Genomic DNA, 24,298 nt, shown 5'->3' on the forward strand with positions numbered 1-24,298 from the left:
CATGCAAACTTTATTATATTTTTACATCAAAATATTTTCATATATTACCATTCACATGAAAATTCTTCTCTTTCCAACCCTTGGTTCTTAGAATTCTGATTTAATGATTGATTTTAATTGACTTTGAGTATTTCGATGAAAAACATTAATTTTAGTAAAATCAGAATATCGTGTAGGTAGGAATAAGGGGAGATGAGATTGAAACTTACCACTCATAAGGACAGCACTAAAGCTCTTTTAGAATACTTGATTGATCTTCAAAAGATCAACAATTACCTATTTAATCTTAGTAATTTACTTTAAGTTTTCTTTGAAAACTCATTACATTGAAAAGAGTATTTTACTCCATTTTGAGGGGAAAAAAACTTGGCCAACAAACCTTAATTTTTAAGGGTTATATTACAAATTCCTTCTCTATAGTTTAGGTATAGTTTGAAAATTTGATAAAAGTTTCAATTTAGTTCCTATAGTTTGGGCTTTAAGTTACAATTTTATCTTTATAATTTTAAAAGTTTCAATATAATATCTTGACAATTTGGACTTAGTTTCAACTTGGTTCTTATAATATAGCTTTTTTTAGTATAACAAGTGGGGTGGAAGGATTTGAACTAATGACCTCTTGATCAGTAACATGTGTCAATTATTTTTGAACTATGCTGATGATCCCTTATAATATGGTTAAATATTCTCACACCATAAATTGAATTTTATACACCCAAAAGATCTACTTTTTTTTTTAATTCACTTGGTTATAAACTCTAGTACAAACTTCTTACACAATTAGTCAAATAGAAAATATTAGCTGGTCGGCAAGTATAACAAATTTGTCAATATGATAATGTTATAAATGATTTATAAAGTTTAACTAAACTATATGGACTAACTTGAACTAAATTCAAATCTTAAGGACCAAGTTAAAATTGTCAAATCGAGCATAACTCAGTGATAATTGACATTTATGTATTTTCAACCAAGAGATTGTGAATTCGATCTCTACTCCTACACGTTGTTCTAAAAAAAGATCAATTTAAAGCTAACCTCAAAGATGAAATTGAAATAATGCACAATCCATAAAAACTAAATTCACAATTTAACCAAAATTGGTTGTCAAACAAAAATAAAGGTGAAAAAAAAAACGGGCGTTACTCTTTTGTGTAGCATGTACCAAACCCTGCCCTAGATTTTCTCCGTGGACCCGTAGGATTCCAGAGAATGAACGGTCCAGATTCTTTTGACCTGTTGACCGGACGATTAATTTCTTCCCGTCAAACCTTTTTGGAGTTAAAACGGTACCCCACCCCCTCAATCCACTATCCGATTACTTGCTGTCTCGGTAAATGGTAAATTCACACGAAACCCACGAACCCCACTATCCCGAATCGTAGTTACACTTCACAGCCGAATCACAGATCGCGTGCCTCCACGCGACCCCAGTCGCTCGTGAGATAGAGAAACGTAGAGGTTTGACTTTGCGGTAGTCTAGGGAAACGAATAGCCATCCATACAAAATCCGCCACGTGTAACTTAACAGCCGCTGGTAGAAAGTTGGAGCTGATCCGTTTCTGTCAACGTGCATTAAAACTCATCGTGGTGAAATTTTTTTTTCTCCTCAAAATTTAATATCCAAATTTATTACGGAGAGAGAATACGAAATACAATACCAACAATACAACTCGAATAATTTGGACCGTCTAGATTCTTATATTTAACGGCTCAAAGTTTTTTAGAGTATAATTTTTATTTTCATTCTCGAAAATTTTCAAATTTGTAAAGCCTCAAAGATTTACCAAACAAAGCATAAACCCCTCTCTCTCTCTCCATCCTTTGCAAGATGTGAGATTTTTAGAGAGAGAAAAAAGACCAAGTGGGTGTCTTTAGTTCTTTTTTTTTTGTGGGTCTGAATTTAGAGAGAGATTTCTTCTCTTTCTCCTCCTCCTTCTCTCTTCTTCTTCTTTGGCTTCTTCCTCTTCAGTTTGTTTTGTTTTCATCTATTGGAAACCACCGACAGAGAAAAGAGAAGGAGAATTGGCAAAGGGTAAAGAAGAATTTTCCATTTTTAAGTTTTTTTGGGTGTATTCACTTACAATATCTCTCAAGTTCTCAACTTTCTTTCTCCCCATCCCTTAAAAAACAACAAAAGATCAAAAAAGAAAAAAAAAAAAAAAGGTTTGTGTGTATTTGGTGGAGTTTTCATGGTGGGTTTTGGAAGAAATCCCATAAACAAAAAGTGAAAGTTGGTAGCTGCCCTTATTCTGTTATATCTTTTGCATGCTTAGATTCTAAACACTTGTCTTAATAGATTTTTTTTTTTTAAATAATATTCTAATATGTGTTGAAATTCTTTATCTTTGGCAGGTGAGAAGTAGAGTACTCTAAATCTAAGTGTAATATATATAAATATTTTGCAAAGGGGAAGAAGAATATAATGTATGGGGATTGCCAAGTGATGTCAAGCAATATGGGAGGGAATATGGTTTCCTCTGAATCTATCTTCTCTTCTCCCATTCAAAACCCTAATTTCAACTTCATGTCCAATTTCCAACATTTTCCTTCCATTGTTCCAGTAAGTTCAATTTGTTTTTTTGTTTTTTTGTTTTAGCCTTCAATTAATTTTTGTTTTTGCTTATATGGGTATGTTTGAAAATGTGATTTACAGAAGGAAGAAAATGGGCTGATGATGAGATCAGGGAAAGACGATATGGAAAGTGGGTCTGGAAGTGAACAGATTGTTGAAGAAAACGTGGCAGGAATTGAAATGGAGAGCAATGATCATAACATTATTCTTCAGCAAAATCAGAAGAAAAAACGCTATCATAGGCACACTGCTCGCCAGATCCAAGAAATGGAAACGTATTTCTCTCATCTCTCTTTCCTTTCTTTCCCGTTTCAAGAACTATAACGTCACAATTTTGGAGTTGAGATTCGAACTTTCGACCTATCGTTAAAATCGAGGTTTAATTTGCATGAGATATATAGAGAATGGGAGTGTATATTTTTTTTTTTTCATTTTTATGGTTTGTTTCTTTAGCATATATTAAGAAAGGCCTTGTTTGTTTGTTTGTGTTTTTTATGGACAGTTTGTTTAAGGAATGTCCACACCCAGATGACAAGCAAAGGCTAAAACTTAGCCAAGAACTTGGCCTCAAACCTCGCCAAGTCAAATTTTGGTTCCAAAACCGCAGAACCCAAATGAAGGTAAACTCACAAAATTCTATCAAAATCCCAATTTTTTTGCAAACCCATTATTATTTTTCATGTGGAGCTCAATTCTCAAGAAAAAAAAGCGAGATTTTTGGTCACATTTAAGAGGTTTAAAACCCTAAACTGGGAACTGGGTACCCATTATTATGATTACATGTCTTCTCTAGGGCAAAAATCATCTCTCTTATTTATTTTGGGTCACTTTTTTTTTTTACTACTTACAAGCTCCCATGGTTGTCTTCTTTTCTTTTTTACAGTCTGTCCTCCATTAACGTGAGCCCTGTGGGTTGCTGTATTAAAAACCCTAACTGTCCAAGTGTCTGTGTTTCCCAATGGCAATTCAAATTAAATGCTTCACCTTCACCTTTCTTTAACTTTTACCAGTGTTTTAGATCAGTTTAGCAAGTGAAATTATATTGCATGCATATTCTTTTTAATCTATTTTATAATTAGGGTTTTTTTTTATGTTTAAAAGAAATAATTATTAAATGTGATGGAAGAAAAGAAGAAGGGGGACTAGAGGCCAAGGACCATTTTGCCTTAAAAAAAAAAGAAAGAGGCTAAGGATCATTTGATAATTCTCCTACTTTTTTAAATTAAGCTTATAAATGTTACTTATGGAATGTGTTACTTAGTTTTGTTGTTTATCTATTTACAAATATTTTTGAAATTAAACCAAAACTTGAAAACTAAAAAGAAAAGTTGGTTTTTCAAACCTTGTTTTTTATTAGAATTTAACTACGAATTAAAGTATACTATTAAACAAATTGGGAGGAAGCAAACATAATTTTTTAAATTAAAAAACCGAAAAGGAAAACTTATATGCTTATTCGATAACTATCTTATCTTTTGTTTTCTGTTTTTAAGATTACAGCGTGTAAATGTTACTTCCATGTGTTTCTTTACATTTTAAAAACATTTTTAAAATAATTGATGAAAAAATACAAATGTATTTGTAAGAATGATGAACTTACCAATAAAATTAAAAGGAAATATACATAAAATTTTAAAGACAGAAAACTAAACACGAAAATCAAAAGGAAATATACATAAAATTTTAAAGACAGAAAACTAAACACGAAAATCGACTTTCAAACGGAGCTGAAATTGTTGTGAAACAGGTCTAAATTTTTGTTGTTTGAATATGTTTGGCAGGCACAACAAGACAGAGCTGACAATGTGATACTTAGGGCAGAGAATGAGACCTTAAAGAATGAGAATTATAGGCTGCAAAGTGCCCTAAGAAATATAATATGCCCTAGCTGTGGAGGGCAAAGCATCTTGGGGGAGCCCAGCTTGGATGAACAGCAGCTTCGTCTTGAGAATGCAAGACTAAGGGAACAGGTAATTAACAATGTGTTATTTACTTAAAAGGCTGGTTAAACTTCTTTAATTAGGTCGAAAATTAACTTATACACCCATGTGAATAATTTAGGAAAATACTTAACTCGTTGAGGGGAGAACTAAATAACAAAATAACAGTTAAGGAACCAAGTATTTTCCAATAATTTGTGCAAATTTTGGCCCGTTTAACAATACTCTCGTTTTTTGTTTTTTTACGTATTTTAATAAATAGAAACATAATTGTGTTTGGTAATTATTTCTTCCTTTTTTCTTTGTTTTTGTTTTCTACGTGAACATGTTTTATTAATCATTTTTAGTTTCTCTTTCTCTGAACTAAAAGAGTGAATACTTATTTAAAAATTAAATTTTCAAATCATATATTTATTTTTTAAATATTTACTATACATTTTATATAAGTTAATAATGATAAAATAATGCTTTTTTTTATATTTTGAAACGAACTTAGAAAATACGAAAAACAAGAAACAAGAAACTATAACGTAACAAAGGTACCCTTGAATAAAACTCACCCTCAAATAGTTGAACCAACCATCAATCTAATTCAAATAGTTTATTTGTTTGGTTTAGTTCATTTACTATATTCTCAAAGTCATTTTTCAGAGCAAATATTTCTTAAAAAATGTTTAGCATAATTGGGATGCTTAATTAATGTTAATTACCTCTGTTGTTAACAGTTAGAACAAGTTTGCTCCTTGACCTCAAGATACACTGGCCGTCCAATCCAAGGGATGCCCTCCACAGCTCCTCTAATGGCACCTTCGTTGGATTTGGACATGAACATCTACTCAAGGCAATACACAGAGGCCATGGTTTCTTCCGGGGACATGATCATGCCGCTTCCGTCGATGCTCCCACCCGAGGCCGCCCACTTCCCGGAGGGCGGCCTATTAATCGAGGAGGAAAAAACACTCGCAATGGACCTCGCTGTGTCGTCCATGGCTGAACTCGTGAAGATGTGCCGCTCGACCGAACCGCTCTGGCTCCGAGACACGGAGAGCGGCAAGGAAGTCCTAAATGTAGAAGAGCACGCCAGGATGTTTCCATGGCCACTGAACCTCAAGCAACACCTCACAGATGAATTCACTACTGAAGCCACTCGCCACAGCGCGGTTGTCATAATGAATAGCATCACTCTCGTCGACGCTTTTCTCGATGCAGTAAGTCCCGCCACCGCGCGTAATTGAAACTCTTAAAACATGAAGAAAAATGGATGATTATTGGTTTATTTATTATTATCAATTTCAGAACAAATGGATGGAGCTGTTCCCTTCAATCGTGGCTAGGGCAAAAACTGTGCAAGTAATTTCATCGAGCGTCTCCGGGCATGCCAGTGGCTCCCTTCAGCTGGTAATTAAGCTAAAACCCATTTTCCAGTTCCAAAGTTAGAAATTTAGTTTTGTAAAATTAAGATTTATTAATTTTGTGTATTTGTTGGGTTTTGATTGTATACATTCAGATGTACGCAGAGCTTCAGAGTCTGTCTCCACTGATTCCGACGAGAGAGGCCCATTTCCTCCGGTGCTGCCAGCAGAACGCGGAGGAGGGAAGCTGGGCCGTCGTCGATTTTCCGATCGACAGTTTCCACGACGGCCTGCAGCACTCGTTTCCCAGATACAGGAGAAGGCCCTCCGGCTGCATAATCCAAGACATGCCCAATGGCTATTCCAGGGTAAATTTGTTTTACTTTCACATTCTCTTAATTAATTAGGGTTAAAAAGTGGTCGCGCTTTGATGATGAAGGGTGCGTTTGGAGTGATCATCCCAAAATTGCTTTTACCTTTGTTTCCATTGATTAGGTTTAGCAAATTAAAAAAAATTGATTTTAGGAATAAATTGCGGATGGTAATTTTAAAAATTCAATTATACTTAAATTTCTTTTTCCAAAATCACTCATTCTACTCTTACTCTCAAAACACATTTAAATTACCATTAGACTAAACCCAAATAGCTTTGGAGTGTAAATTTAGGACTAATCACATTTAAAGTGAAGCACTTCTTAGTGGTCTTTTTACTATTAAATCTTCTTTTAGTAAGAAATATTTAAAAGTGAATTTGACATGCTTTTTAATCTCAAGGTAATCTTTTATATTTCTAACATTTCTTTTCAGTTGCGGAACTCAATAAGTATTAGACGTTGGGAAAAAATAGTTTTACAAAAATTCAAACACATAATTTCTTGATGTAATTATATACCAAGATAGATTACACTAATAAAACACAAAATGTTAAGCTCCTGAGTTAGAAAAAATTTAATATTTTATTCATATTGTTGAGTGGTCATACGTTGATTAGGTTACATGGGTGGAGCACGCAGAGATAGAAGAGAAGCCGATCCATCAAATATTCAATAACTTGGTTCAAAGTGGAATGGCTTTTGGGGCAAATCGGTGGTTGGCTATTTTGCAGAGACAATGCGAGAGAATTGCGAGCCTCATGGCTAGAAATATTTCTGACCTCGGAGGTTCTCTTCTCACTTTTCGCTATTCAATTTGTGTATTATTCATTTCATTTTATGGTTTGTTTGAATATATATATATATTTTTTTTGTAGTGATTCCTTCGCCAGAAGCAAGACAGAACCTAATGAAACTGGCACAGAGGATGATCAGAACTTTCTCCCTCAACATAAGCACCTCCGGCGGCCAATCCTGGACTGCCCTATCTGATTCTCCCGACGATACCGTCCGTATAACCACTCGCAAAATCGTCGAGCCCGGCCAGCCCAATGGTGTTATTCTCAGCGCCGTCTCCACCACCTGGCTTCCTTATCCTCCCTACCGGGTCTTCGACCTCCTCCGAGATGAACGACGCCGATCCCAGGTACTTTAGACCTAAGACCTAATTTCATCCTTCTCTTCTACTTCATCTTCTACTCTAAAATGATGCTTAAGCTGATAGATTACGATAACTGAATCTTTTAGTTAGAGGTTCTTTCTAATGGAAACTCGTTGCACGAGGTGGCTCACATCGCCAATGGATCCCACCCGGGAAATTGCATCTCTCTACTTCGTATCAATGTGAGTTAATTTCATATTAAAAGAAAATAAATTTTTAGCTAAATGCTAAATAGTCTCTAACCTCTAATTTCAATTTTTGATACATTAAGGATACAATTCTATGGAATGACAATGTTGATAGTTTTTTATTTTGTTATGTTGATTTTTTTTTTTTGTCTATCTTCATTTTCATTTTGTTTGATTGGAACTACAAAAACATTGCAGGTGGCTAGCAACTCCTCCCAGCATGTTGAGCTGATGCTGCAGGAGAGTTGTACGGACCAGTCCGGCAGCCTCGTCGTCTACTCGACGATCGACGTCGACTCGATTCAGCTAGCCATGAGCGGAGAAGACCCCTCTTGCATTCCCCTCCTCCCCATAGGATTTTCCATCATCCCAGTCGTCGGGTTGACCGCCGACGGACATCCGTTGCCACCGCCTGATGTCGATGGTTCTACAGCTGCAGTCGTCAACTCCGGCTGCCTCCTCACCGTCGGCCTCCAAGTTCTAGCCAGCACCATCCCCTCGGCAAAGCTCAACCTTTCTAGCGTAACCGCAATCAACAACCACCTCTGCAACACGGTGCACCAAATCAACGCTGCTCTCGACAGCTCGACTCGTCTCGACAATAGCAATACTATCGTCGAGGTGAAAAATGTACCACCACTGTCGCCGCCTCCTCCACCGCCACCCAAGCAATAAGCTTGGAGGGGTGGTGCACCTAGCAATGGGGTTGCCAAAGCAGGAAAGCCATCTACCAATTACCCAAAATCTCCCTCCCTCATGCCACCCTTGACGTAGATTGCAAGGGCATTTTCGGTAACTTGAAAAGAAAGCTAGGGTTTTGAGTGGGAGATTGTGGATAATTGGTAGAGAGAGACAGAGGAAGGTAAAATTTAGTTTAAAATGTAATTAAATTAAAAGTATAGGAGTAGTTTTTGTTTTTGGAAGGGTAAATAAGAGAGTAGGGTAAAAGTTGGTGATGTGGATGATGGTGTAGGGTTGTTGTGGAAGTCAAGAACGCACCAGATAAAACCCTTGGTCTCTGACAAGGCTGTCAGAAAGTGGGGCCTTGTCCAGTCACCAAGGGTGGTGGTTCGGGCATTGACTTCTTCTGCTTAATTCCGTGTCAGTTGGACGTCGTCGTTTCGCTTATTTTTCAAATTCTTATTTTAATTATTATGACTCTAAATTTAATGCTTCTTGTCTCTATTGCTTCTTCTTCTACCCATCTTGAATCTTGACACATCCCTTTCTTCTCTTTTGCTTTTCTAAAAAATGGTCCTTATTTTTCTCTATTTTATTGCTATGTATAATTAAAAAAAAAAAGAAAAAAAATATTGGATTTTTGTCTTCTTTTGGTTTTTCAAATATTTTGAGTTTCAATTTTAGTCCTATTAATAACTTTTTTCTTGAAATTCAATATTTAGTTCCTAGAAGTAGTAGGTATAATTTATCAAAATCTTCAATTTCTTTCCTCTATCTCATCTGCTTGTTGGGCTGGACTTTATCATGGCCCATGATCCATTGAGCTGCAATTTGTGTTATCAATTATTACGGTTCTTTTTGGGAGGTTACACCGGTTCAATTGGGTCTTGGGTTGGAGACTTTTTGTTAACAATCCCAAAATTTAGGTTCGTCATGGAATCGACTTAAGCGGACAACTTAACTTAATCGAACCCTTATATTTTCAGGTTGGATTAGGTACGCATTGGGTTGTAAAGAAAAAAAAAAATCCTTTCGGAGGACTTAGAGTGATGCACCAGTAATTCAAATCTTCAACCCTTCCATAATATGATGTGATATTATAAAGAATAACTTTATTTATACTACTTTGCTGATTGTATCTTTTTATACAAGTATTTTTTTTTTAAACGTTATAATGTCTATTCATAGGAACAACAGTTGTCATTGCTTAACCGGAGACATATATCTTTGACTAAAAGATTAATTCCAACGACTCCCACACGTTATATTAAAAAAAATTGATTGAAGCTACTTATTTATTTAATTTTAGAAAATGGTTGGAGCATTATTCCTATGCTGACAAATAACAGAAATCATTTGCCAACAACATTATTCCTATAATATAGTCACGTAAATTATATTAAAGATAAATCAATTTAAAAAGTTCTAATTCTTGTGCGCTACCATTATAACTTGATGTAAGTAAAAACAATGTGGTTAATTATGATCAATAAGAGGTCATTTTCTCCCTTTCGTGCATTCAAGTTCTTGGATAAATTACAATATTTTATTACAAATCAAAAGAAAATTAAACATGTCAGGAAAAAAAGATCTGTTAATTCGAGACTACTACGTTCTAATTACATTTTTTTTAGTTGACTTAATTATATTCAAAAAGGTCTATGAAAATGTTGTCTTTTTACCTATTTAAAATGAGGCTTGGAATTTTTGTTTGTTTTCCAAATAAGTTGTGTTTTGCAAAATAATTTTTACTATACGATTGCTTGCTACTCATAGGAATATTACACATGTAATGGAATATGTAATGAAATGTGGGAAGCTTCTAAAATATTATCATTTGACTTGTTTTATACCTTTTTTTTATTTGGTTACATTTTTGTAAATTTAGAGGGGCCAATATAAATGTAATATGTACGATCTTTATTGTGCTATTTTTGTAACTTTTAGAAAAATAAAAAATTGGCAGAACCGCACAAGCCATAATACATAAAGTACAATAATGTCAAATATAAAACATTATTTCCTTTGGAAAAGAAAAAAGAAACCCATATTGTATTCTAGAATGTGTAGATATATATAATTAATACTAATAATAATATATCCATTATTCTTGGCCAAAATTGCAATCTCAAATGTTATTCTGAATTTGTGAATGATTAAAGGAATCCAAAGGTGGGTCTTTAAATTTGATGGGTTGCATGTGGTAGGGCATGATTGATGTTATCCATTTTAATGATTTTGGAGGCCATTGGTGGAGTGACATATCCCCTCAATTTCAGGGTAGCCATGGCTAAAAAGGGCAACAATATTTGCTAAATGCATCCCTCTCAAAAGGGAAGAAAAAGAAAAATATTTGCTCATAATTGGAAATGATATGTAAAAGATATGGTGGTCTCATCAATGTCATGCATGTGAAGATTTTCCATTTTTGGGGGAAATAATTTCATAATACAAGAATCTTTTGGATGGTTGAAAGATTGTCCTTCGAACTTATGAGAATAATTGAGCTTGTTTAAGAGATAACGCTAGCTGTTACGTGAATATGTGTTTTCGTCTTAAATTTTAAAAAAAATGTACAAGAAAGTTAGGATTAAAGTTGTCTCTATTTTCACTCGGTAATACTTTGTTGATTGGTTACAATTCAAGGCCTTTGAGTTTCTTCTCTTAGTGATTCCTATGGATTTGAAATATTATGTACATAAAAAGTTTGAAGGTAAGATAATCCCGTCCCTCCGTAATGACTCCGTCCTTGCATATATGTTGAGTGTACAAAACGTGGCTCTTGGAACAAAATTTTTCGATTATCATGCGACTATTATTTATATATTCCATAGTAAAATTACTTATATTTGTATTGAGTAATGTATAAAACTGCGTATGCACGTTTTTTTGAAAGAAAAAAATACAAAAAAAGGACACAACAAACAAAATTAGTACGTGAGTGTCCTAGATTTCTCCCTTCATGGCTATGACTATTAAATATTGTATCATATTGAAATTCTACCACAAATAATAGAATAAAACCTTGTCAAAAAAGCCCCCACTAGGGTATAATCTAATATACTATTGTTGGGTTCGTAAAATAATAGAAACAAAATCACATGTGTTAAGGAAAGAAGTGATCAATAGTAGATAAAGAGAAGATAATTATCTTAATTGGTACGAAGTTTTCGGGATGAAACCAAAAACAAAACTGTGAGAAATATGCGGTTGTCCTTAACAACTATAATATATTACTAATTATTTATCATCCTTCTTTTTCAATATATATATGGAACAACAATTTTTTTTCTCCCTTAAAAAAAATCTCTCTAAAATTAGATCATTAATTGAAAGAGTAGTAGGTGAGGCATGTATGTGATTGGCTTGCAAAGAATCATAATATATTTCTATTTGATGTTGTGGTCTAATCATGTAATATTCCTCTTGTGAAATCAGCTAGTGTCCATGTGGCCTTCTAAGAACAATAATTAATTAAACAAACAATAATGGATAATTCAATATTATATTTTGTGATCCAAAAATAATTTTAGTTTTCAATTACATACAATTTTTTTTTCCAATGTATGTACGGATATAGAGACAGTATGCATATCTCAGATATAGAGATAAAAAGGTCAAAATCCTCGACTCCTGAATAATAAAAAAAAATTACATCAAATTACATCCAAATTTTTATTTGTCCCTCTAATTACATACAAATATACATGCATATGAAATTTCATTATATTCAAATGGTTGACTTAAATGAAAGCATTTTTGTGGTTGACAAAACCATATGGATGAGGGTGTGCCAACCAATTAACTAGACAAGGATTCATGTGCCAATTGAGGTTTTGTTCCACTTTGTCACCTATCAACTATCATCTATCAAAGTGGATTAATTTGTATAAACCACTTCACTACAATTTGTGGCTCTTGGTGTTTATATAGGTTAATAATCTCTTGGGTAGTTGAGTCCTAATGAAATAGTTAACCACGTCGGTATTATATATAGTAGTCTATATTAGTTAACCACAGGTACCTGATCCGATCGGGTCAGAGATTCCCCGGTTTGACCGGGGATGGGGTCAAACCAGGGATCCCAATCGGGTTCCCCGGCCGGTCCTCCTGTCCCGTCCTCGACCCGCCTTGTTTAATTTTTTATTACTTTTTCTATTTTTTATATAATAATATTAATATATATTAATTTTATAAATACTTTTTGATTTCTTTAAAAAAAAAACTCAAAAACTAACACCTCATTTAGCCACTTTTTGTTCACTTTTTATACTAATAATAACAAAAATTAATTAAGAAAATTAAAAATTAAAAAAAATATTTATGATGGGGACGGGTTCCTTGCGGGATGGGGAAAAACCTCTAACGAGACAGGGATGGCCCCCGACCCGTTGCCATCCCTAATCTTAACATTATATGAAGATTTTGATAAAAAAAAAACAATATTACAAGTCCTGGGAGCGACAGTTTGAAGCAAGCATATAAATGAGTTTTAGATATTTGGAACCAAGATGTAAGGCTAGAGGTGTGAGAAACAAGAGAGATGATAGAATTGATTTGTAAAAAATCCTATAGTTGTTAATCCAAAAATACCATCCAAATGTTGATTTTTTAATTTACTATTTCTGTAATTGTTGAATTAAAAGAAATTAACACTCGAGCTATTGATAATTGTTCCAATAGCTAGAGGTTAGATTCGATCTCCACATCCAAATTTATTGTACTAAAAAATTAACTGTTCCAGTAAATTGGAAGTTCAAAATTTCACCCATTAAATTTTAATGTTATATTCTTACAACAAAAAAAAAAAAAAGAAGGAAAAACAAGTTGCTAAAATTGTTGTATTGTTCGCATTTAGGTCCTGTTTACTGGCTCGCAATTGCAATCAAGGAATCGTAATCAAAATTTTCATTACGTTTGATTATGTTTACCAAATTAAATGAATGAGAATAAAACGTGGGACCCACCCCAAATTTTGGAATCACTCCTAAAAAATGCGCAATCCCATTACATGCAAAATAGTTGTGTAATGTCATTCTAATTCTTTAATCTGTGGACCCACAATACATTTTTTGGTAATTTGACAATCAATGCCCTTTTCTCTCTCATGTAGACTCACTATTTTTTGTTTTCTTTTAGGGTTATTTTTTCAACTGCTCCATTGCCGTTTTTCCTCTTCTCATTTGCCTCTTTGTATTATAAAATTATTTAATTTTAGATTGAATTGGTAAAAGAAAGTTTATTATAATAAATAATGTAATAATAATATCAAATAAAGTGTAAAAGAAATTTAGACTTAAATACAAAATATATAATTTATTACTATTAAGTAAAATAATATAAGTAGATCTAAAAATTATTATAAGTAATTATTTTTTTCAATATAAAAAATCCCATAAAATTCTTTTTAATTGATATAATTTTATATTGGTTATAAATATATAAAAGTATTTTACATATGTTTGATTACGATTCCAGATGGAAGTAAACACCATGAATTGGTTTCTGATTCCGATTTTAGATATGTTCAAGTAAACAATATCAATGGAATAACATTTCTATTTCGATTGATTTCATTACGATTGATTTCTATTACGATTGAAAGTAAATGAACGGACATTAGATTTTGTAACAAAAGGGGATGTATCGTTTTTTGGACAAGAAGGTCCTTACTCGTTGGGCAAGAGGCGGAAAAGGTCAAGAGGTTTTCCACGTGATTTCCCACTGAATTTACGGCATTTATGTCAATTCGTACAGTTCCCACCCACTTCATCTTCGTGGCGAGTAGCGGCGTCACTGTACGCGCGGCGACCGAAGATTCTCTCTTTCTCAATTGAGTTATTTCCGGGACGCGACTGCCCCATTAATGGTTTCCGGTCAGTATATTAAATATTTTACATTTCCATCTATATTTTTATTTGTCTGTAAACTTGATATTAATTTGGAGAGTATATCGATAACTAAAAAAAAATCGACAAAAATATGAAACATATCAACTAAATATTACATAATATTAATATTAATTATTTTAAACTTATATAGAAATTATGAAATACTTATTTGTTAATTAAAATATTTTTTACAAAAAAATATCCATTGACATCAATATTTTCATTAACATTTTTTAAGAAATTGAGGTATCGACATTCAAAATCTTATTTTAAACAAGTATATAATTAAGTTAAAGTACAAATTTAATCTTAGTTTCAAATTGAGTTTAATAAGTCTCTTAAAAAGTATGTTTTGTAGGTCTCTCAATTTGCAATTTTATGTGTAATAAGTTATTGAACTTTTTAAATTTTTAATAGTTCTACTTTCAATTTTGTATCAAATAGATAATTGATCTATTTGAAATTTTTTTAATTAATGAATCTATTGTGCATAAAATTAAATTTGGAAGATAATGTAATCTCAACTTTTTTAAGTTTGTGTTTAATAGATCTGCAACTAAAAAAAATCAAATAAGTCAATGAATTAGAAAAAAAAAAGTCAAATAGGCCAATGATTATTAGACACAAAATTCAAAGTTCAAAAGCTTATTAGATAGTCAAAGCGAGCATAGCTCAGCAATAATTGATGTAGTTCTCTAACCAAACAGTTGTGAGTTCCATCCCCCACTCTACTTGTTGTACTAAAAAAAGACTTATTAGACAAAATCAGAAAAAAAAAGTTTAGAGATCTATTAGATACTTTTTAAATTTACTAAAATTGAAAGTGACACTTTGAAAAGTCCAATAACCTATTAGATGTAACTCGAAAAATTTAAGAATTAAAATTGTAATTTAACCTACAATTTATTTATAGAGAAAGAAGTTCAATTAATATGTTTTACTAGTTAACAAGTTAGGTTTAGGAGATCGAATAGTTGTTATTATCACCCAAATAAAACAATCAATTATAGTAATCTATGAGACAAAATTTAAAATTTAAAAATTTATTAAGTTTCTTTCTAAAGTTGATGATTAGTCGGATTTAAATTTAAATGTGCACATTGTAACTTAACATCTAAATTCTATAATAATTTTAAAATCTGAGAAATGAATAATGTTAGAATTCTAGAACTAAATTAGGATTTAAACTAAAAACGAACTTAAAATGCTATGAAACTAAAAGAAAAAAAACCCTTAAATTTTTGTTTATTTATTTATTTTATTTTTTGAGGTATTTATTTTAATTCGTACAATCCTTATATATTTGTTATATAAAATCAGGAATCATCCTCCTGACCCTGTGCTTTTCCAGTTTTGTCAGCTTCCTTTCTTTACTTCTGATCCTTCCCGCCGGAAACTCGCTTTCATCGCCGGAAAACCGCTTCAACCTTCGGAGGAACTCTTGTTTCTGCCCGATACCGCTCACATTGCTCATTTTCCTTATTATCTTTCCTCGGATTGATAGTTAAAAGGCTTTCAATCTCCAAGTATTGGCTCGGTTTTGCGTCTGTTTGGTGTGTTCCGTGAGAATGTGGTCGGCCGGCAGCTCGTCGAAGGCTTGCTCCTGGCTATTCGTGACCATAACTATGATCTGAGTGCAATTTTCTGGATTTTGGATTCCGTTGGTGGTTCTGTTCTTCCTTTTCGTCTCCGGTTGTTTGTTCTTCGGCGAACTGATCACAGACAGAGGCGTGTAGGGAGTGATTCCGGCATGAGATGGTACTGATTCCGCCTCTTTGTGTTTAACTTTCCTGTAGTTACACGATATTCTTCTTTGCTTCTGTCCAAGTTGATTATTCTCTTTTCATTACGTTCGCCGAGATCTAGTACATTGTTCAGTTTTACAACAGCATAAGAAATGACAAACAATTTTTGTTTGCGTTCCTCCCCTTATAATTTCCGCCTCTTCTATTCAGCTTTTTGACTCCAAAAAAGTCTGACATTTTTGGAATCTAAAGAGGAAATGGCCGAGTGGATGGACTTTTTTTCCGGTTATAAATTTTAGAAACTCTTTGGCTTTATTTGTCTATTCATTTATCCTTCAATTTTGTTTTTAGTTATTTTTTTTCCTCAAAAGCTAAAACATCTGGACTTCTGTTTGAGCTTTGAAGAACTTAATTGTATTTTAGTACGGTTTATCATGGAATTTTGTCGGGTCGAACTTTTGAATTTTAGCGATCCCTTATTTAACTGTCGCTTCAGTAATAATTCTATCTCGCTCTGGACATTTCGAGTTCAAGTGCTGTTACTGGTTGAACACTTCTGAAGCCTGCTGTAATAAGTAAGAATTGTCCTCTACGTTCCTGAGTTTAGCTGATTAGTTTTAAATGAAGCTCGTGAATCAATTCGATTAAATGGTTCATTTTGCCCAATTCGATCTGTTCTTCTGTTAAAGGTTAACGAGTAAAAGATAAAGGCGGAATTATTCATAAGTATCAAGTGCAGTTGTACTGGCTCTTGTTTCCCAATAGCTTCTCTGGTTCTAATTTCTAATATAATCTCAAAGTCGAAAATTAGTCCTTAGCTACTTGTATTGTCAATACTTCTATCAAATTCCGGGCATGAGAATCTATACCACATTTCTGTACCGGAATATTTGATGTCAAATTTGCTGTTTTAACATTTCAGAGCATATTTCTGACAGGTTGAAGGACGAATCCACTTGACCAATGAGTCTAAAAGTGGCGTGGAGTGTCTTAAACGGAAGAGGCTTCAGCGAATGAAATCCGAAACTGTTCCTGTAACAAATATGTTGACCAGAAGTGGTGGAGATACTTTAAGAGCTCCGTTATCATGTGGCATGAGATTTCATGATGATTTAGATTCATTTTCCTGGTCAAATGGTCCTGCTAGTGGGAATAATGACTTTTCAAAGCGAAAAGTGGACAGGTTTGGCTGCAGTGATCTAGAATGGATCCATAAGATTTCAGAATGTCCCGTATATCATCCCTCAAGAGAAGAGTTCGAGGATCCTCTGGTTTATTTGCAGAAGATTGCTCCGGAAGCCTCAAGATACGGTTAGATACCCTATTTTTTTTACTCAAATCATGATTCAATTCAATATCTTGATACTTAATGGATGGGTAATGAACGCTGATAATTTAGTTTAGTCATTGGAGTTGTTTAATTACTGTTGTTCTACAAAGAATTATTTTCAGTAGCAGGATCTCTTGTTTGGTCTAGTCAAATGTGGTGATGGTCAAAATTGGATATTGGTAGTATTTCATTGTAAATTCAGGCACTTTCAATTAATGATATATCATGACTATATTTCCTTCTCTCTATGCCACATATTTTTTTAGTTGCTTCATACAACAAGTGTCTGATATTAGTCTACCCTCAAGACATCAAGTTATGCTCGCTTTTTGAAATTTGGGGTATGCAGTAGTGGAATGAAAGTTGTTTTTTTACTATTTCGTGAGTTTTATGAAAATGATCGATTCGTTTCTATGGATGTTATTTTGATTTTTAAGAATCTTATCCATTCATTATTATTATTATTATTATTGTTGTTGTTGTTAGTTATTTTAAACAAATGCTTCTCTACAAAGTTCACGGACTACTGAAAGTTTCGAAGTTAGATTTGATTCACTTGAAAGGTTTGTTTAATTATATTTCTCGTATCCTTAATACATTTGATCACTGCCCGTACCTTCTAATAGTCACTTGACTTCTATCACGTTTTATCAGTGATCGTTCTATGTATTCAGTTATATTACTATTACTATTACACACAGCACAAATTTTCACACCCGCATAATGTGCATACACGTAATGTACTATATGCCAAATGATCCAGTTCACTTATCCTATTAAATTTTATTGAGTTTGTTAATGCACGATAATGATGTCTGTTGGCCTTCTAAAATAAACATTGTGCATGAATTGTTGATATTTTTGAAGGGTAACTTGTGATTGTCTGTGAGTGTGAGATGAGTCTCTTCATTTTGAGTTTCTTGCTCCATTGAGTTCTATATTTAGCTTGTTTCTTTCGTGGGGCTCTTCTCTTAGCCCTTCTGTCACTTCTGTAACTTCTCCAATACTTTCATCATTCTCAAATAAAGTTTTTGCTTGGTTTCCGTACTTGCTCTTACATTTTCCTTTGTTCATAAAATCAAGGCTCGGTCCTTTCGTTATAAATTTTGTTTGGACATCATCAAAATGTGTCCTTAAATTTTCATCAGCAATTTTAGATAAATTGAACTTCATATTTTTTTAAGAAACTTGTAATAGTTTGAACCCCAAAAATTTTCTAAATTTTGTTGGGTCGAGTAAAAGCTAGACATTTAGCAATCTCCCCGACAAATTGTGGTGGCCGTCCATTTATCCCAATACTCAAAAGGCTTTTTTAACTTGATGGACAGCCTCTCCTGTTTGGTAAAATATTTTACGTACTCCAACCTCTCTCCCAACGGATAAAAGAAAAATGAAATCATGTTCATTGTTTACATATGCACGACACTTTGCCGTAATATTAGTCCTGCATTTCACCCAAAATTCTTTAACCATGCTTTCAAGTATGATAATATCCATCCCGCGCTTTCTAAGGCCTGAAACTCCTGGCATGTTATTCGTATACTACCCAAGCACTGATACATAAGTGCTTGTAGAACGACTGATCTTCTCTTAACAAGTAGGTACTCGTGTAATTTCTTTAATTGTTGCATCTCTTTCTTTTGAACTTTCAGGTATGTGCAAGATAGTTTCTCCTTTGAGTGCTTCTGTCCCTGCTGGGGTTGTTTTAATGAAGGAAAAAGCAGGGTTCAAATTTACAACCAGGGTTCAACCACTGCGTCTTGCGGAGTGGGATTCAGATGATAGAATTACCTTCTACATGAGTGGGAGGTGAGTTTCTTACATGGTATATTATTCTCGCATTGTTTATTTCCTCATATCTTTTAAATTTTATACGATTTTTCAGAAATTATACCTTTCGTGATTTCGAGAAAATGGCAAACAAGGTTTTTGAGCGTAGATATCGTAGTTCTGGGTGCCTTCCTGCCAAATACTTAGAGAAGGAATTTTGGCATGAAATTGTTGGTGGGAAAACAGAAACTGTAGAATATGCTTGTGACGTTGATGGTTCTGCATTTTCGTCTTCTCCAAATGATGAGCTTGGGAAAAGTAAATGGAATTTGAAGGTTTATCCATTTTTCTTCTTGTTCTTCTATGTTGTTCTTAAAAAATTTTCCCCACGTTTGTATGAAAGATAATTGTAAGAATGTGACTGATATGTATATGATAAAATTTGAAAGGTGATTTCAGCTCATTTGTATTACTTTTTTATGGCGGACGAGTTAAGCACTCTAAAAGCAACACAACTGACTGTATATACGAGTGCTCTTAGAGACTGGATTTAGTAGTTCAGTGATATTTCAGCAGATCTGATGATGCTCCTATTGACTCGAGGCCTCATTTAGTTTTTATTCTTCTATTTTTTAAGTCAAGATTAGGAGGTTTTAAATGATCAAACTAAGCACTCTGAAGTCATGAGTTCAAATTATAGTACCCACCTATTTAGGATCAATGGTAGTTATTGCATGAGACTAGTTGACATGTTCAAGCTAGTGGGTAGTTCGTGGAGAGGAAGAGTATCTTTTAGCGAGAGAACCACCTTGTGCCAAAAATATGTCAACAAAAATGGTCCCCTTTACTTTTACATTTATGAGGAAACATATTTTCATCACCGAACAAAGCTCAAGCTTGTCAGTTCTCGTGTATATGTGGTCTAGCTTCAGTCAAGCACGAGCTGGTTGTAAGCTGTCGTCACTCGCTGGAGTATTTTTGCTGCTTCCCAGTTTTGAGTAAATATATAAAAAGCAGCTGTGAGATAAATTCTTATATATGTACTCTTTTTCTTTCAGAAACTATCAAGGTTACCCAAGTCTGTCTTGCGTCTTTTAGAGATGGAGATTCCGGTAATTTGTTAATTGCTTTTTCTTCTATCTCATACTATATGAAAGTTGCAATGCTTTAATTTTTTTACACGACTTGTTTTGAATCTTTCAGGGAGTTACTGAGCCAATGCTATATATTGGAATGTTGTTCAGTATATTTGCCTGGCATGTGGAGGATCATTTCCTGTATAGGTATGTTATTAAATAGTCAATATTTTCAGTAATCAGTATTACCCTGATGTATTCATTATTTCTTTGTGGTTTACTTGCATTTTCATAAATCGCAGTATTAATTATCATCACTGTGGAGCACCAAAAACTTGGTATTGTATTCCTGGTGATGCAGCTTTGAGATTCGAGAAGGTTGTCAGAGAAAATGTGTATAGACATGATATTCTGTCAGCAAAGGGCGAGGATGGAGGTTTTGATGTTCTTTTGGGAAAAACAACATTATTTCCTCCAAATATTCTTCTGGAACACGATGTCCCCGTATACAAGGCTGCGCAAAATCCCGGGGAGTTCATAATTACCTTCCCAAGAGCTTACCATGCCGGTTTTAGTCATGGTGAGACATTCTAATCACTCTCCTGTATTTTTCTTGCACCTTATCCAACTAACTGCTTTGTTTCTTAGTTTGTGACAGGCAATCTTTTTTAATCTTGAATCTACAGGCTTCAATTGTGGTGAAGCTGTGAACCTTGCCATAAGAAATTGGTTTCCGTTGGGTGCTGTGGCTAGCCAGCGTTATGCACTTCTCAATAGAGTTCCTTTGCTCCCTTACGAAGAACTTTTGTGCAAAGAAGCAATGCTTCTCTATACAAGTTCAGAACTTGAAGACTCAGATTATCCATCCAAGGACTCAGTCTCTCACAATTCCCTCAAGATGTCTTTTGTTAGTGTGATTCGCTTCCACCATTGTGCTCGGTGGTTGCTCCTGAAATCCAGGGCGTGTAATGGGATCTCAACAAGGTCCCATGGCACCATCCTCTGCAGTTTATGCAAACGTGACTGCTACATTGCATACGTCAATTGCAGCTGTTATGGACATTCTGTGTGCCTTCGCCATGGTACAATTCCTCATGTTTCTTAGAAATATGTTTGACTCCTATCAAAACTAGAAATAAGTTTAACATTTTGACTAAAGATGATTGACCCCATTTATGTCGTGTCATCTGATTGATGTATGTTTATATTGGGTCGTGGACTAGTTTGGAGTAAAGAAGGAATGCGGCCCAAAACTGACAGATAGAATATAATAGCGAAGCATTGGAAAGGTTTTGTTTCATTTGCTGTTTTGATAAACCTACAGTTACAAAAATGTATAGTCGTAGGGGAAGGGAAAGGTGCACAGGAGTAATTTTGCTGAAAATTTGTTGTTTCTTAGAATGGATTGGATCATTTGTAAGACCCAAAGAATATTAGTTAGTTTTGGGTAAGGTTGATATAGAGGAAAAGACAGGATTTGGGGATATTCTGTTTTTGAGTAATGTCTGTACTTGCTCTTCTGAGTGAGGTATGGAGCGACAAGGAGCTCCTTGACTATTACTTTGATGCATAAATAAACTAGTTCCTATGGAACATCTTGAAAAATGTCTTCATCATCCATAAAAGGGGATTTACTTTAGAAGTATCATCTGAAAATTTTCATATCTATGTTTTAATTACCATCATGAGACTGCTGACTACAGCCTGCAACAATATGAGAAAGAAAAAGCTACTTGAGTTGATTTAGTGATATTAATGTTCTGTTTTTAATTCTTATGCTTACCTTGACTGCCCACCCAGATTTTGACTCTATTAACTTTTCATGTGGGAGAAATCACACGCTGGTTTTGCGGGAGGACATTTCAGAAATGGAAACTGCAGCCAGGAAGTTCGAAAAAGGAGGAATTTTAGAGGAAATGCTGGAGCGAGCCAAAAGTAATCATGACTTGTATTCGTATCCATTTTCAAATTTAGTCCAGAAAGCTGAAGAAGAGGGTTACAGTGCTTACTGTGCGGTGGAATTTCAGTTGAACCCTGAACCTCAGGATGTTGATGGAAGTTATTCACAAGACAAAGAGAGTTTTCCAACCAAGCAGGCTTTGAAGAGTGATGCCGCTGAAGTATTTAGAACTGAATTGTCTGATTCTTCCCTTTCTCACGAGCCATATTTTCTTTCTTCATACACAAAGTCTGAGACTTCATGTAGTCCAAACCTTACCAATGTAAGATTTCGTTGTTTTCTTGAGATCTGGTTTTCTTTTCGGTCACAATGTTATTGAGATTGTCTTCAAAACATTATGAATTGGAGGAAGGCTTACATTTTGACTTATCTGACATTCATTTGTTGCTTCTTTCCAAACAGATACAGAAGCATGCCTATAACAAATTTGGAAACCATGGATCCTCGAGTTTTTCTCAATTGTTGTGTTCTACTTTTCCTTCCCTCCAATCAGGGGAGCATTGCTCAGGATCAGATTTTCGACCTCCTGTGGAACAAAATAATGATGATTCTGACACCGAGATTTTTAGGGTCAAGCGTCGATCATTGAAGGTGGTAAAGAACAGCATGAATGATAATAAGATAAAGCAGTCTACTCACCAGGTACTGTTAGTCATGTTCAGTCAAGCACTGATTTGATATCCAGGATTTCTTAATCTTTCTTTCCTTGAATTTCCACTGAAGTTATGACTATATGCATGTGTATGCATATAAATATATCTCAGAATGCTGCAAAATTGAAAGGTTTGATGTTAATATTGAATAAAAATATTGTGGAAATGCTGAAAATGTTGAGAGTTACGAAAGATTTCTCATTGTTTAACCTTCTTTTCCTTCGAAGTATCAATGTACTAAATAAAAGAGGGTTCACTCTCTTTCATCTTTTGGAGTGCTAGTGAAGCAATAATCATTCAACTTTTGATCAAACCATATACATATTTTTCACTTATCTTTAACAATTTATTGATTCCATCTCATATATTTTAACCAAAAAACTTCTTATTCTGACTGATATAACATGTTTCTTTCTAGTAGGGTCTCAAAAGACTGAAGAAACTGCATCCACATACCAGATGTGGTCAACTAATGTCATCCGTTTGTTGTAAAGCTGACAAGTCAATTTCCAAAGTGGTTCCTACTAGTAAAGATACTAGAGATAATGGTGTCTTTGTAAACAGATCTAACAGAGGAACCATTCCCATCTCTGTAAAGTTCAAGAAATTCAGCATTGAGGAAGCAAGCAGTAGACAACAGCTTGAGCGCCACAGGAAAGATGTGTTCTGGCATGAACAGGGAAAGACCTCACACTCACAGGAGCCTCTCCCTCCTGCTGAGTGTGGGCCTAAGCGCCTTAAAGTCAGAGGTCCATCCTCATACCTGGAGCCTCACTACAGGTCACATTGACAGCAATCAGGTTAGTAATCGATCCGCATCGGAGTGTACTTTCCCGCCTTATTTTGCTAATGTAGTTAGTTCTCTCTAACGGGGTCCTAACAATACTGAAAAAGGAATAGAATTAACTCTGGTGGAGTGGACTATGACAATTTACATACAGGTCAAATGTGTACAGCAGGCCTTGGTCTGAGGCGTTCGCGTAGAATTAGCCTATTCTCAAGGTTCTCAAGCCAAGGCGTTTTTCGGCCTTCGGCAGGAAGAACCTTAAGAAAGGGTGGTGACATTAGGATCTTGTGGATAATTGATGAATGTAGGTAGATGTAATCATGTAAATATTCTGGCCAATTTTTATGGTGATAAACAGGTAATACTGCTGCCTTTCATTTGAAGCTGATTCTCATCTTCTATGTTCATATGATTTATTTTTGCTGTCAACTAACTGAATAAAATGCAGAGAAATGGCTGCTTTTGCTCTCTCGTGTATTAGGTGAATTCTGTGCTTCTGTTTTCCGTCAAATGCTTGGTTTATGGACAGCGCTAGTCAAGTAAGTTGCGTCTTACTGAGTTCTATTTTAGTGTGTGTTTGCTTGGGCCTAGGGCAAACTTCATATTTATGAATATATGAAATATTTAGCCCATTGATAATCGTCTCGTTTTTAGTTTTTTAAGATTATGTTTGTTTAATCCCAATTTCTTTGATATATGTCCACGTTTCTTAAAAACATATTTAAATTTTCAATCAAACTTCAAAAAAAAAAAAAAAAAAAAACTGAATTTGAAAATTTTTCTAAAATGTAGATAGCACAACGAAGAAATATCATAG

At 34.2% G+C, this 24,298-nt stretch overlaps 2 protein-coding genes across 7 annotated transcripts; both read left to right on the forward strand.

Annotated features, from left to right (window-relative positions):
• Positions 1-1,794: 1,794 nt before the first annotated feature.
• Positions 1,795-8,773, forward strand: LOC111026034 (homeobox-leucine zipper protein HDG5). Of its 2 annotated transcripts, none has more exons than XM_022303999.2 (12): positions 1,795-2,035; positions 2,356-2,563; positions 2,657-2,850; positions 3,078-3,195; positions 4,357-4,545; positions 5,241-5,723; positions 5,812-5,913; positions 6,023-6,235; positions 6,859-7,027; positions 7,117-7,385; positions 7,487-7,582; positions 7,787-8,773. In XM_022303999.2, the coding sequence occupies exons 2-12, from the start codon at positions 2,426-2,428 to the stop codon at positions 8,261-8,263; spliced, it is 2,448 nt and encodes an 815-aa protein (XP_022159691.1). In that variant the 5' UTR covers positions 1,795-2,035; positions 2,356-2,425; the 3' UTR covers positions 8,264-8,773. The 2 variants fall into 2 exon arrangements, with proteins under 2 accessions (XP_022159691.1, XP_022159692.1); XM_022304000.2 differs by lacking the exon at positions 1,795-2,035 and adding an exon at positions 2,216-2,233.
• Positions 8,774-15,485: 6,712 nt separating this feature from the next.
• On the forward strand, positions 15,486-23,949 carry LOC111025441 (lysine-specific demethylase JMJ13). 5 transcript variants are annotated; one of them, XM_022303310.2, is made up of 12 exons: positions 15,489-15,918; positions 16,844-17,216; positions 18,888-19,044; positions 19,121-19,340; positions 20,064-20,117; positions 20,209-20,288; positions 20,384-20,661; positions 20,768-21,163; positions 21,882-22,303; positions 22,444-22,683; positions 23,116-23,494; positions 23,636-23,949. In XM_022303310.2, the coding sequence occupies exons 1-11, from the start codon at positions 15,916-15,918 to the stop codon at positions 23,482-23,484; spliced, it is 2,592 nt and encodes an 863-aa protein (XP_022159002.1). In that variant the 5' UTR covers positions 15,489-15,915; the 3' UTR covers positions 23,485-23,494; positions 23,636-23,949. The 5 variants fall into 5 exon arrangements, with proteins under 5 accessions (XP_087981710.1, XP_022159002.1, XP_022159000.1 ...); XM_088125584.1 differs by lacking the exon at positions 23,636-23,949 and having other exon boundaries at positions 15,486-15,918; positions 23,113-23,251; XM_022303308.2 differs by having other exon boundaries at positions 15,490-15,918; positions 23,116-23,949.
• Positions 23,950-24,298: the final 349 nt, after the last annotated feature.

The sequence above is a fragment of the Momordica charantia genome (genome assembly GCF_013281855.1).
Source record: "Momordica charantia cultivar OHB3-1 chromosome 6 unlocalized genomic scaffold, Mcharantia_2.0 BLBB01000006.1, whole genome shotgun sequence".
In the NCBI taxonomy this organism is placed as follows: Eukaryota; Viridiplantae; Streptophyta; class Magnoliopsida; order Cucurbitales; family Cucurbitaceae; genus Momordica; species Momordica charantia.

What these genes read in the sequence shown, in the direction of transcription:
- LOC111026034 (XM_022303999.2), top strand. Translation starts at nt 2,426, where the DNA reads ATGTATGGGGATTGCCAAGTGATGTCAAGCAATATGGGAGGGAATATG. An exon ending in TCGACGCTTTTCTCGATGCA is followed by an intron (nt 5,724 to 5,811) that starts GTAAGTCCCGCC and finishes TATCAATTTCAG; the next exon opens with AACAAATGGATGGAGCTGTT. An exon ending in CCAGTGGCTCCCTTCAGCTG is followed by an intron (nt 5,914 to 6,022) that starts GTAATTAAGCTA and finishes GTATACATTCAG; the next exon opens with ATGTACGCAGAGCTTCAGAG.
- LOC111025441 (XM_022303310.2), top strand. An exon ending in AAAGTAAATGGAATTTGAAG is followed by an intron (nt 19,341 to 20,063) that starts GTTTATCCATTT and finishes TTTTTCTTTCAG; the next exon opens with AAACTATCAAGGTTACCCAA. An exon ending in GAGGATCATTTCCTGTATAG is followed by an intron (nt 20,289 to 20,383) that starts GTATGTTATTAA and finishes CATAAATCGCAG; the next exon opens with TATTAATTATCATCACTGTG.